General features: G+C 39.6%; 2 protein-coding genes across 2 annotated transcripts; both read left to right on the top strand.

The window, feature by feature from the left end:
- Positions 1–5,189: 5,189 nt before the first annotated feature.
- Positions 5,190–7,016, top strand: LOC108362040 (uncharacterized). The gene is made up of 2 exons (XM_017614871.1): positions 5,190–6,656; positions 6,699–7,016. The coding sequence occupies exons 1-2, from the start codon at positions 5,340–5,342 to the stop codon at positions 6,786–6,788; spliced, it is 1,407 nt and encodes a 468-aa protein (XP_017470360.1). The 5' UTR covers positions 5,190–5,339; the 3' UTR covers positions 6,789–7,016.
- A 4,164-nt stretch (positions 7,017–11,180) lies between these two features.
- LOC108362042 (uncharacterized) lies at positions 11,181–13,108 on the top strand. Its single transcript, XM_017614873.1, has 2 exons — positions 11,181–11,402; positions 12,536–13,108. Exons 1-2 carry the CDS (start codon positions 11,223–11,225, stop codon positions 13,037–13,039), a joined length of 684 nt encoding a protein of 227 aa, XP_017470362.1. The 5' UTR covers positions 11,181–11,222; the 3' UTR covers positions 13,040–13,108.
- Positions 13,109–13,472: the final 364 nt, after the last annotated feature.

Here is a 13,472-nt window from a genome sequence, read left to right as displayed (position 1 = left end):
GTAACCGTTCTACCAATTTGTACCAAACTCGGTATGGTTATTGTACTTGCCACGTGTAAGCAAAACGTTGAAAATTATTGAAATCGGACTAAAATAACGGCCGATTCTCATATAACGGTAAATTTAAGAAATGCTTGAAACTTCAATATTTCGAAATTGAAGGACGCTAATTTACTCAAAATTGATACACCTCGGCTTACCATCTAGCGGAAGGTTTCGGAAGGGTGAAAAAACATATATTTAATACTTGTGCCGGGTATTTAATGTTCGGCTCCGTCCGAACTTAGACTTTCTTACTTGTTTAACTTTAACTTTGGTATTTTGGCAAGATCATGCACTACTCAGTACATATACATAGCTGGCCATGCGTAAAGCAATCCCCTTTTTAGGGTCTGACCTTAAATATGTATTGTTATTGCGAACGCTACAATAGTTTTGAATTGGCGGCGTTTAAATACATAGGGAAATGCTGATTCGCTGGGCTGTAAATTTATATGGGGTAGTAAAATTCATTTCCCTTGTGAATCACATGTCCATTAACTAACCCTTTATATGTACATATTTGTATTGCGGCATCCAAAGAATTATATTGTAGTTCTTTAACTATTAGGCGAGACCATTAACTAACCCTTCATATGTATATATTTAGGTTACGGACTAACATCACAACTGTTCCGACTTTTAGTATCAAGTCATGAGGTGCAACTCTCCTACTCCTACATTCTCCTGTGGATATTCACAAACGACAGTAGATATCGACGCCATAGTAAACATTTTCTTTTACGTACAACATATTAACCATATCTTTATTAACTATCGTACAGTGCTTATTTTTTAAACCCGGAATTAATTCATCCTTCAAGTGGTTTTGATTAATTACTCAGAATCGGTAGTTAACTACAAAATTTCAGTGCAAAAATCTATCTTAATTTTTTAGTCCGGCGAGAGTTCCCTAACCTGCAAGAGAAAACTGAAATAATCAGATTCTCTGAAACGCATATATGTTTATGGAGAGTTTAAAATACTTTACCGTTCTCTCAGTCCGTCTGCCAGGACTTCTTTTTTAAGTTTTCCAGCTTTTTAAAAATATACAAAATTGAAAATAAATTTACACTATACAGATACAAAAGCAACATTTTAGTTTGCAGATCTACCGCTGTATCGCTACCTAATTCGCACGAAAGTAGCAATGCATTGCTCGATATGAAACAAGAATAGGGACGAAAGCGAATAAATGGAACTATTTTTCATTCTCTTATGCTCCGCTGAGACGCTGCCTATCGAAATGAACGTAGCAATGCTTTGCTCAATGTAAAAATTGTAAAAGCTTTCGACGCAAATATTTAGAAAGTGGTTCAATGAATCTTAAATGTGAATAATAGAATAATATTTATGTAGATAAATAAAAATGAGCGAAAAAAATCTTTATTTCATTACATGTGGTCATTGTTATTTAGCCACAAAATCCTTGTTATAAAATACAATAGAAGTTTTATTTACTCTGTACTTACAGTATTGCAGTCAATTAAAATCACGACAACTATTTTTCATTATTTGTGCTGCTTGAAAAAGTACCTACTTGACCGTTACTTACTAAACGAGCATACATTTCTTGAGAGGTAATTTAAGAAATTTTGATAGAAGAAAATTTCTTTTTAATTTCTTGAACGTCATTTTATTTGAATTTTGCGTTTTTGTTAATGGCCTTATTCTTAAAAAATAAAGTATGTGTTTAGGCCTTAAGCCTAAATATTTCCAAAAGATAATGCACCACCCTAATGTGTCATTCGCATATGTAAATGTACATGCATACTTGTACACATGTATATATATATTATATATTCGCGCCGTTAGTTTAAGTTTCCCCCCGGATAAAGTATCTTTCGTTGAATTTCCCCTCAATGTCTTTTCTTTGTCCGCCGGTTCGAACGAAAATCACGGCTTTAGATGTGTCACTTTTTCATCGGGAGACCAAGGAGAAAGAACTGCAGCTACCAGGCCACATTAGTTTCTGGTAAAACCATTGTAAACCAACATATATACACCAATTCAAAATACTTGGACAATTAATAAAACCATTAAACTAAAATGAGTTTTATTTGTCTTTTTTTCCTCATTTTTCAAACCTCATTGTGACCACTTTGCGCACCAAACTTGAGCCGTACTGCGTCACATTGACGTTTTTATTGGTCCTTAGGAGCCGTTAGCCAACATACAGTCCACATTAGAAGAAAAAGCGAACCCAAAAAGTAATTGAGCCACTTCTACGAAAAATTTGGTCACATCAAGCTGCACATAACAGCGATCCTGCTACAGCCACAGCCACACTTATTCGTGCTACGAACCAGCAAAACACTGATAGCATCACCGTCCAACAAGCAGTTTCACCAGCTACTAGGAAACTAAGGTACGTGGTTACAAATTCAAGTGCACTAAAAAAATTACCAGATATAACCTCTAAGTGAATGCAAGCGAGTTGAAGTGATTTGTGAAAAAAAAAACAGTTGAACTTGTGCAAATAACCGCAGTGAATAGTGTCCATCGACATTAACAGTTCGTAATTGCTGTACCGTGCATCACAGTGAGCGGTGGCATATATGTAACTTAAATATCAAAGTGCAGCACACATTGCTTTCCGGCTCACTACATATTGCAAAAATTTTTTGGTATTTTGCCACTTGCCACATTCGATTTGCTACTCGAGTTAACAAAGCGCCGGTAAATTTCAATATCAATTTCGTTGTGCTTAAGCAATTTAATTCGTGCAGCACATTTCTTAAATTTGCATTACACTGATTCACTGTATTTGAGGTCACATAACCTCAAATTTTAATTTCCTTCACACTTTTTTTCACAAAAATCACTTCACCACGATGAATTTAGTCCATTTGCGAAATATTTGCTGGTAAACATTGAAATCAAGTCCATTTGGATAAGTTTTGCCGACGTTGCGTTGTGTGTATACTCGAATTTGTGCATACAGATATGTTTATACATATATACATACATATATATATATACCTTCGTCGGCAGTGTTGGGTGGCGAGTAGCACATACACATATATATACATACATATGCTTATCACTTTTCTGAAAAAATAAAAAAGATTATCGATTTTCTGAAAGAGATATCAATTTTAAATCGTAGTGTTTTCTTGACTGCTTCTGGGTTCTGGCTCGTAGAGTTTAAACAATCTACGTTGGTACTCTTATACTCTTTTCGACAATTTGGCAAAAGTTTCGCTTGTGCATTTATACATATACGACAGTTTGGAATATACACGGTCTATTCCTACTTATAGTGAACATACTTGTTTCGAAAACTACAACAAATTTTAATTCGTAAAGAGTAATCAGAAGATCAATTACCGAAATGGAAACCTTTATTCGTTTGGCAGAATCTGTAATCGAATTTGAATCAGATTACAGTGGCACACCAGCCGCAGAGCAAAACAAACACGGCCTTGCAATAAGCAAGACGAACTAAAGGCTTTGTGGGAAAAGACCAAAGTAGCTTATGACGCGATCATAAATAAAGAAGGAATTTCTAAAGATGACATTAAAATAATTAGACGGAAACATAAGGGCTCGTTTTCCAGCTATGTCAAATGCATGTCGGCAATGGCTAGTCAGTCTGAGACGCTTGTAAATGCAGAGAAGGATGTACAAGATCAGTCGGTTCGTGAACACAATATTCACCTCCCTCCGTGTGATACAGATGTGTTCAAGGGCGACTATCTGTCATGGCCATCGTTCCGTGACATGTTTACAGCCATATACATCCTAAACAAGCCTGAATCAGAAGACTCAAGGGGAAGCCAAAGACATAGTAAGAAAATGTCCACTCACCAATGAAGGTTTTCAAACGGCCTGGAATAACCTGTGTGAGAGATATGAAAATAAGCGTATCCTCATAAATACGCAACTAAAAATTCTTTTCAACATAATTTCCATAGATAATGAGTGTGGTAGCTGACAGAAGAAGTTACAGCGCGATATAATTAATTGTTTATCAGCGCTCAAGAGCCATAACATTGACATCTCGAATTGGGATGCAATTATTGTATATCTATGCTCAACTAAACTTCCCGACTGTACGCTGGCTCTATGAGAACAAACCATAGATCACAAGAAAGATTTACCAAAGTGGGAAGACATGGACAAGTTCCTATCGAATAGGTTTCAAACCTTGGAAACCATGTCAGGCATAAAGGGCACAAAGTCTGTAAAAGCGTCAAAGCCGCAAAACACCAGACATCCCTCAGAAGCCCCCACAAAAAGACTTGGCGCGTTCCAAACCAGCGTAACCAAGTACACATCTAAAATGTGCCAAACAAATGAGCACAAATTACGCCGCTGTTCCCGTTTCCTAAAGCTAACGCCAACTGAAAGGATCGAGTTTTTAAAGAGCAACAATGCTTGCCTGAATTGTCTGAGTTCTGGACATACTGTGTCAAGATGCACAAGCCCTTTCAATTGCGGCACGTGTCACTCGCGACATCATACGCTCCTGCACACCCAGACAATTCCGCCAAAGGCAACACCGCCTCAAACGCCACCGAGCTCTGCCAAAGATGTTGCCTCAACCTCGCAACAAGCTGCAGCAAGGCGTAACTTCAATAAAACTAACTCCGGTAAAAGCAAAAACGTTAAGTCTAATTATGCAAATATGAACTCAGGTGTACTTTTAGGAACGGCTCGTGTAAATATACGTCTCAATGGTACAGATTTTTCAGCACGAGCACTCATTGATTCTGGTTCTGAGTGTTCCTTTATAACAGAACGACTCAAACGCAGAATCAACCTGCCATCTAAGAAGATGTATGCCAAAGTTTCAGGCATCACAAATTCAACTTCTGCTCAGGTCAAGGAGACATGCAACATAGAACTACGGTCCCCTGTTGACTCACTGTTTAGTCTACATGCAACAGTGCTCGTGCTGACAAAATTAACTGGAAATCTTCCATCCTGCCGTATCAGCGCTATGACTATGCAGGCATTTCCAGATCTGATTTTAGCAAATAAAAGGTTCTTCGTTAACGAAGAAGTAGACCTAGTACTTGGTGGAGACATTTATCCCCAAATTATTTTGTGCGGCTTGAAGAAAAATGTTCTCAGTACACTTCTTGCCCAAGAAACCGTGTTCGATTCGATTCTAACCGGTTGCACAGAAGCACCAAATCCAACAAACAACATAGTTTCTTATCATAGCGAAGTTGCCTTGGATAAACAACTAACAGCTTTCTGGGAACTAGAAGATATACCGAAAAACAAAAATTTAAACGAAGACGACAAGTATTGTGAAGAGCTTTATCGGAAAACGACTGAGAGAAACCCAGATGGAAAATATGCAGGAATTTCCAGCAAACATTTGCCTAGACCCCTCTCTTAAAAAAGCATGCTCTCAGTTCTTCCGGAATGAGACACGGCTTAGAAAGGATCCCGTCCTGCAAAAAGAGTATAATAGGATACTAACAGAATATGAATCACTGGGACACATGTCCAGAATAAATGCTAGCATTTCAGCAGACTCTTCCGATAACTACTTTCTACCCCATCACGCTGTGATAAAGGCGGAAAGCACCTCTACAAAAGTTCGGGTCGTCTTTAATGCCTCAAGCCAGACGGCTAATGGTACAAGTTTAAATGACGTACTTTACCCAGGTCCAGTACTCCAAGCAGATCTTCCAATATTAATACTCCGCTGGAGATTATATAGGTACGTTTTTAATAGCGACATCGAGAAGATGTACCGCCAAATTTGGGTGAATAACAACCATACCAAATACCAGCGAATAGTTTATCGTACAAACCCGAACGAACCTGTAAGTCTATATGAATTAAAGACTGTCACTTTCGGGATTAATAGCGCACCTTACCTCGCGATAAGGACACTTCTGCAATTAGCTGACGATGTAGAGAGTTCTTTCCCAATAGCATCTAACACTCTACGAAAGTGCATGTATGTGGATGACGTGTTAGCTGGAGGACATAGCGTCGACTCTACCATTAAAGCAAGAGATGAAATCTCAGAAGTGTTACGATCAGCTGGTTTTCCACTACGGAAATGCACCTCAAATTGTCAGGAAATTCTAAAGGACATCCCAAAAACGGACCTTCTTAGCGAAGACTTCTTAGCATTCGAAGACACCAGCACGGTTAAGGCTCTGGGCATAAGATGGAATGCCCATACGGATTTATTTTATTTTATGGCCAGACCATTGGAGGAGCACAACACTATTACGAAAAGGGCGATACTGTCAGCTATCGCCAAGCTTTTCGATCCGCTGGGATGGCTCGCGCCAATAGTCATCGTAGCCAAAATACTCATGCAAAGTATTTGGCTAGAAGGCACAGACTGGGATGACACTGTGTCTGCTACTATTTTAGAACGTTGGCAGCATTTTACAAGACATTACCACGAAATAGATAATATCAGAATATCTCGATGGGTATACTTCTCACCTGGAGACACCATAGAGATACATGGTTTCTGCGACGCATCAGAAAAAGCATATGCGGCTACGGCATATATGCGTGTCAAAAGAGATGACAAAATTTTGGTCAATCTACTTTTGGCAAAAACCAGAGTAGCCCCCGTCAAAACTATATCGCTACCACGACTGGAGCTTTGCGGAGCAGTACTGCTCGCAGAAATCATAGAATCTATNTTTTGCGGAGCAGTGCTCCTCGCAGAAATCATAGAATCTATAATCAACAACCTCAACCTAGGACCAGTGAAGACACATCTATGGACGGACTCGACCATCGTACTCGCATGGATATGAAAGCCGTCTTGTTCTTGGTCAACCTTCGTCGCCCACCGAACTACGAAAATCGTAGAAAAAGTAGGGGAGAAGGACTGGCTACACGTAGACTCGGCCTCAAATCCAGCCGATTTGGCTAGCAGAGGACTACCTGCGTCAGAATTGGTCAACAATTCTTTGTGGTGGCAGGGACCTTCTTGGCTGCAAGAAGACAACTCCAAGTGGCCCGCTCAAGGAACAGACTATCATACAGAAGTCGAAGAAAAAAGAGCACACACTTATGCGCCAACAAGAGCGGATGATATCGATATTCTTGCCGTTTTTCCGATCTACCGAGTGCTTTGAGAGTTTTATCATATGTTATGAGATTTTATCGAAGAACTCATTCTAAAACAAAAGCTTCAATTCAGGAAAGTTCTTGTTTAATTTCATCTAATGAAATTAAAACAACGGCACAGATCCTGATAAAAATCTACCAGAAGCATTATTATGGTGAAGAATACGCAAACTTGAAGTCTAAAAAACCAATCGATGCAAAGAGTGAAATCCTTCCGCTTAATCCGTTCATCGATAAACATGACATCATCAGAGNCCGGAGGTCGCCTTGGAGCATCTCAGGACTTAGCATACAACGAACGCCACCCAAGCATTATTCCGTATAACAGCAGGTTGTCCCGCCTTATTGTATCGTTTATTCACAAGGTCTCCTTGCATGGAGAGAATCAACTGATGCTACGCCTCATCCGTACCCAATACTGGATTCCCAAAGTCAAGAACTTGATCAGGTCCACTATCCATAATTGTAAGACATGTATTATCTTTAAAAAACGGTCACAAACTCAACTTATGGGAACTCTTCCTCCGGAACGCACTACATTTACTCGCGCTTTCACCAATACGGGGGTAGACTTTACTGGACCTTTTGATGTTAAAAGTTACCGCGGCAGAGGTTGTCGAGTTTCTAAAGGGTATGTCTGTTTATTTGTTTGTTTCACGACAAAAGCGATTCACTTAGAAGCTACTAGTGATCTTAGTACCCCATCTTTTCTAGCGGCGTTCGCACGGTTCGTGGCTAGAAGAGGATGTCCGAGAAATATCTACTCCGACAACGGCACTAACTTTGTCGGAGCCTCACGATCCTTACGATCTGAGTTTATAGCTTTTCTGTCTGAAACTCGAGATAAAACTATCTCGAAATACGATCATCAAATGCTGACGTGGCATTTTATACCCGCTGCAGCGCCTCACATGGGAGGACTGTGGGAAGCGGGCGTAAAGAGCTTCAAAAGCCACTTTAGAAAAATTGCGTCCGCCCACAAATACACCTTTGAAGAGCTTAGTACTCTTTTATGCCGTATTGAGGCATGCCTCAATTCACGGCCACTGAGTCCCTCTTCAAATAACCCTACTGACCTGGAGCCGCTTACTCCAGGCCATTTTCTCATNTAAAACAAAAGCTTCAATTCAGGAAAGTTCTTGTTTAATTTCATCTAATGAAATTAAAACAACGGCACAGATCCTGATAAAAATCTACCAGAAGCATTATTATGGTGAAGAATACGCAAACTTGAAGTCTAAAAAACCAATCGATGCGAAGAGTGAAATCCTTCCGCTTAATCCGTTCATCGATAAACATGACATCATCAGAGCCGGAGGTCGCCTTGGAGCATCCCAGGACTTAGCATACAATGAACGCCACCCGAGCATTATCCCGTATAACAGCAGGTTGTCCCGCCTTATTGTATCGTTTATTCACAAGGTCTCCTTGCATGGAGAGAATCAACTGATGCTACGCCTCATCCGTACCCAATACTGGATTCCCAAAGTCAAGAACTTGATCAGGTCCACTATCCATAATTGTAAGACATGCATTATCTTTAAAAAACGGTCACAAACTCAACTTATGGGAACTCTTCCTCCGGAACGCACTACATTTACTCGCGCTTTCACCAATACGGGGGTAGACTTTACTGGACCTTTTGATGTTAAAAGTTACCGCGGCAGAGGTTGTCGAGTTTCTAAAGGGTATGTCTGTTTATTTGTTTGTTTCACGACAAAAGCGATTCACTTAGAAGCTACTAGTGATCTTAGTACCCCATCTTTTCTAGCGGCGTTCGCACGGTTCGTGGCTAGAAGAGGATGTCCGAGAAATATCTACTCCGACAACGGCACTAACTTTGTCGGAGCCTCACGATCCTTACGATCTGAATTTAAAGCTTTTCTGTCTGAAACCCGAGAAAAAACTATCTCGAAATACAATCATCAAATGCTGACGTGGCATTTTATACCCGCTGCAGCGCCTCACATGGGAGGACTGTGGGAAGCGGGCGTAAAGAGCTTCAAAAGCCACTTTAGAAAAATTGAGTCCGCCCACAAATACACCTTTAAAGAGCTTAGTACTATTTTATGCCGTATTGAGGCGTGCCTCAATTCACGGCCTCTGAGTCCCTCTTCAAATAACCCTACTGACCTGGAGCCGCTTACTCCAGGCCATTTTCTCATCGGTGGACATCTTCTAGCCCCACCAGAATTAGACGTTAATGAAACTCCTGCCTCCATAGTGAATCGGTGGCAAAAACTCAAAGCACTGAATCAAACTTTCTGTAGGCGATGGAAAACAGAGTACCTAACCGAACTTCAAAAACGCATTAAGTGGAAGCATCCCAAAGAAAATATCAAACCTGGTGATCTGGTNACTTCAAAAATGCATTAAGTGGAAACATCCCAAGGAAAATATCAAACCTGGTGATCTGGTCGTCATCAAGGAAGACAACTTAACCCCCACTGAATGGAGGTTAGGACGAGTTGTCAACGTACACCCTGGTGCCGACAGCAGAGTACGAGTACTGGACATCTTGACGGAGAAAGGTCAAGTCACAAGACCACTGGTGAAGTTGGTTTTACTCCCGCCATACAACGATGGAAACTCGGAGCCCGCAACCACCTCGTAAACCAATTTTCATCATTATATCCCACTTCCTTTTTCCACGCGATTCCACTTCCTTATATTAGGAGGGATCCCACGACTAAGAGAGTTCTTGTTTTTCGTTTATTTTCTTCTAATAATTAAGAAAAAAATTCGGTGATGGTTCTGACCCGGATTTCCCCGAGTTGATCTGGTTACAAATAAACGACCGTCAACAGATCTTAACCCAAAATACCCATAAATTGCAGAGCAGTTAACTGCTTCATATAAAAAATGAATCACAAACAGTGAAAACCTAGCAAGTTCCGTGAAAATATATTCAAAATGCAAACTTTTCTTTAACTTGCTGGAATGATAATTATAATTTTAAAACTCACAGATTTCTGGTTCCGTTCTAATTTTTGTTGCCAGAGTCGTCAGGCTGCTTCTCATTGTAGTCGTTTCAGCCGCATGGTTTCTTTATTCGCGCCCCCCTTAATAAAATACAAATGAATTAGTTTCAAACTGTTGGATATAAAAATAAAAAATAAAAAAAATGGGAGAATTAGTATATTGTTACCAAAGCAAAGGAGCTTCTATCAAACCGATCCCACGAACCACTATGATGGCCTTGCTGCTAGAAAGTATCAGGATTGAAAGGTGCTTATAATAGCGACACAAATCCAATCATTGTTTCCTTTCCCCATTAATTCCACACTACAGGAGGTGCTGGGCTTGTTCAATTGGCAATCACCAACGCAGTACTGCGTGCATAACCACAGCATCACGCTCGATGTGAATTTCTACCAGCGTTGTACCAGTTAAGCTGTCGCAGCGTTCGTGCAAATTTTCGGCAGCGTTACCGTGGTACCGCTTTACTATGTTCTTCGAACGGCCACACAAACTTATGCATATATATATACCTTTGTATATAAACAAAACCAAAAGAAACTAGAGCTCTAGATACCCGGGTATCGAGCAATGCGAGTAGCTCGATACTCGCTCGAAACTCGTTCATTGCTCAACTGCTCAAATGTTTGTTCAAAATTTTCGAGTTTTTGAACGATTTCATAAACAAAAGAAAATTTGTAAATTGTATTTGTCAGCAGCTGCTTTCTAAAGCAGAATATACACAAGCAGACTTGTCTGTACTACATGTCAAGTATGACATACCGTCGCATCGTGTATAGGCGGGTGTGCACACCAAATTCTAGGTCTGCATACATGTATGAAGAAAATTGAAATTTTCCAATTTTTCTGCTCGTTGGTGCGACAGGTATGAACGTTTATAGTAAACAATGCAGACAGAACCTCATACTTGAATAGATTTTTATGCGGAAGTTTGTGTGAGCACCGTGGCTATAATTGATAACGAGTTTTGGCGTGATTTTATTGAAGCCTTTAGGGGGGAAAAAGTGTTATGGGAGATAAAACACGACAATTACAAAAATAAATTAAAGGTTGTCCAAAGTTGGGAAATACTTTTACAAAAATATAAGGAATTAGATCCACATGCCACGATTGACATCGTAAAAAAACGCATTAATGGCATGCGGAACTGCTATAGACGGGAACTTTCAAAAATAAAAAAATCGACGAGGTGTGGTGCCGGCGGAGATGACATCTACAAACTAACGCTTTGGTATTTTTACCAATTAGACTTTTTACGTGACCAGGAAACGCAAACACCGGTTATTAGTACATTGGAGGAGAATGATTTTGATAATGAGGTGTGTAATATTTAATCGAGTAAACAAACACATAGATTATGGTAATAATAAGTATAGAAGGTTAACAATGGAGATATAGACAAAGACAACGACGCAGTTAAGGGCAACGTAAAACAGAAGATTTAAGATTTCAGATGAGGATGTAAAGGAAGAGGAAGAAGAAAATGGACGCACATTTAGGTTTTTATTTAGAACTGGCCAATACCAATAAGCTATTTACGTGACATATTTTAAGCAAATCGGATTTTTTAAATAGGTCAGTCCACGGCCCAGCTACTGGAAAACCGTACCCTAAATGTTAATCCAAACCGTTCAGCCATTTCTGCGTAATTCAGTAACAACTAACCAAAGACAAATTTTTCCGATTGATTAAATAACTACTATATATTTATTATTATAGTTATTAGATATTATAAAATTTTACTCTGCCATGGGACTGATCCAACTGTGTTAAAATAATGTTTGTATTTATTGCGAACGCTTTTCGCTACATTTGTTGCATTTCCCCCTTGAAGAGGTCTTAGGTTTGTAAGTTCACAAGCACTTTGCCGAGGAGCGTATTGTATTTCACTTGGGGTAACATTTTCAACATCGACGCCGTCATTCATATGTTGCAGCCTATTTTTCCGTGTTAAAAAATTATGGATATAACAACAGGCCAAAACTATTTTCGATACTTTATGAGGGCTTAAGTTCATTCTGTTTGCCAGAATACGAAAGCGGCTGCATAAAATGCCAAACGCATTTTCCACTACCCGTCTAGCTCTCGATAATCTGTAATTGAAAATAGTTTCCTCGGCGCTTAGTTGGGTACGACTAAATGGCTTTATTAGATTCTCCATAAGTGGGAATGCATCATCTCCTATAGAACAAATGGAAATTCCTCTCACTCATAGGGAAACTTGCTGGGTGGGGAATAAACCGTTCATTGTCGTCATATTTTTGCTTAAATTTGCTTTGGCCGAATATTCCTGCATCAGACGCTCTTCCGTTTGCACCAACTTCAACGGATATGAACTCATAATTTGCATTAACAATTGCCATCAAAACAATGGAGTAAAATTTTTTGTAGTTGTAATAATATGAGCCCGTTCCTGGAATTAAACTAATTTTAGTCTTCTCTTTATTTTTAGGTTGAATCTCAAAGAACTCGAAAGCGTAAAAAGTCTGACAATAACTCAGAGTTTCTCGAAAAGGCCATACAGCATCTGGATCAAGCCAAGAACTCAAATAGGGAACGCGATGATGCTGACGTGTTTGCTGAATCTTGGGCAATTTTATTTAGAAAATTGTCAGCGGAGCAGCAAATATACGCAAAACGAGGTATTGAAGAGATCCTAGTACATGGACAGTTGGGAAACCTTCATATGAATTCTGTACAAATAACCGTCTCTCAAAGAAATCCAAGGACCTATACAATATCCCGCGCCTCGACTCCATGTTCATCGTCGTCTATTCCCGACCCTTTTCCTACAGTTTACACACAAGCACCGCAATTACTTATTTCAAGGCGCACTATGCCACGAAATGAATACTCGCAGTCCGGGTTTGCAGAATCACCAGAATTTATTCACTCAAATAATTCTGGGTCAGCGCAATCTTTTGATGAACTATTTTCGGACGCTCAATACCAGTGACTTTTCATTATTTTAATTTTAATTGTTATTAATTTTATAATTAAATAAACGTTTATTAATAAACTAGCTTAATGCCGCAGGGTTTCACCCCACGTTAAACAAACAGTTCTTTTGTGTTCTTCACAGTACATTTTGTATGTGCCGAAGCTGGTTCATTGGCCTTATAAAACCATAATGAAGCAAATTTTTCAATATGAAGGGTCATCGTCTGGGGGAACGTACTAGACAACAAGGCCCTCAGGGTTAAGCAGCTGGAATCTGCATGGCCGGTTAGCTGGCAAGACAGGGAACCCTTGAGGAAGTGGTGGGTGCTCCCCTGACTTCTTGTGGTCTATTTGTGGATAGATTACCTGAATGTATTCGTCCAATGTTTTTATTATGGCTTCACAAGTTTCTAATACAATACGACTTAAACTGTGTGGAGATATTGCTG

This window comes from Rhagoletis zephyria, unplaced genomic scaffold (genome assembly GCF_001687245.7).
Source record: "Rhagoletis zephyria isolate East Lansing unplaced genomic scaffold, Rhagoletis_zephyria_1.1 Rzeph_scaffold_00914, whole genome shotgun sequence".
Classification (NCBI taxonomy): domain Eukaryota; kingdom Metazoa; phylum Arthropoda; class Insecta; order Diptera; family Tephritidae; genus Rhagoletis; species Rhagoletis zephyria.
This window is presented reverse-complemented; position numbering and strand designations above follow the sequence as displayed.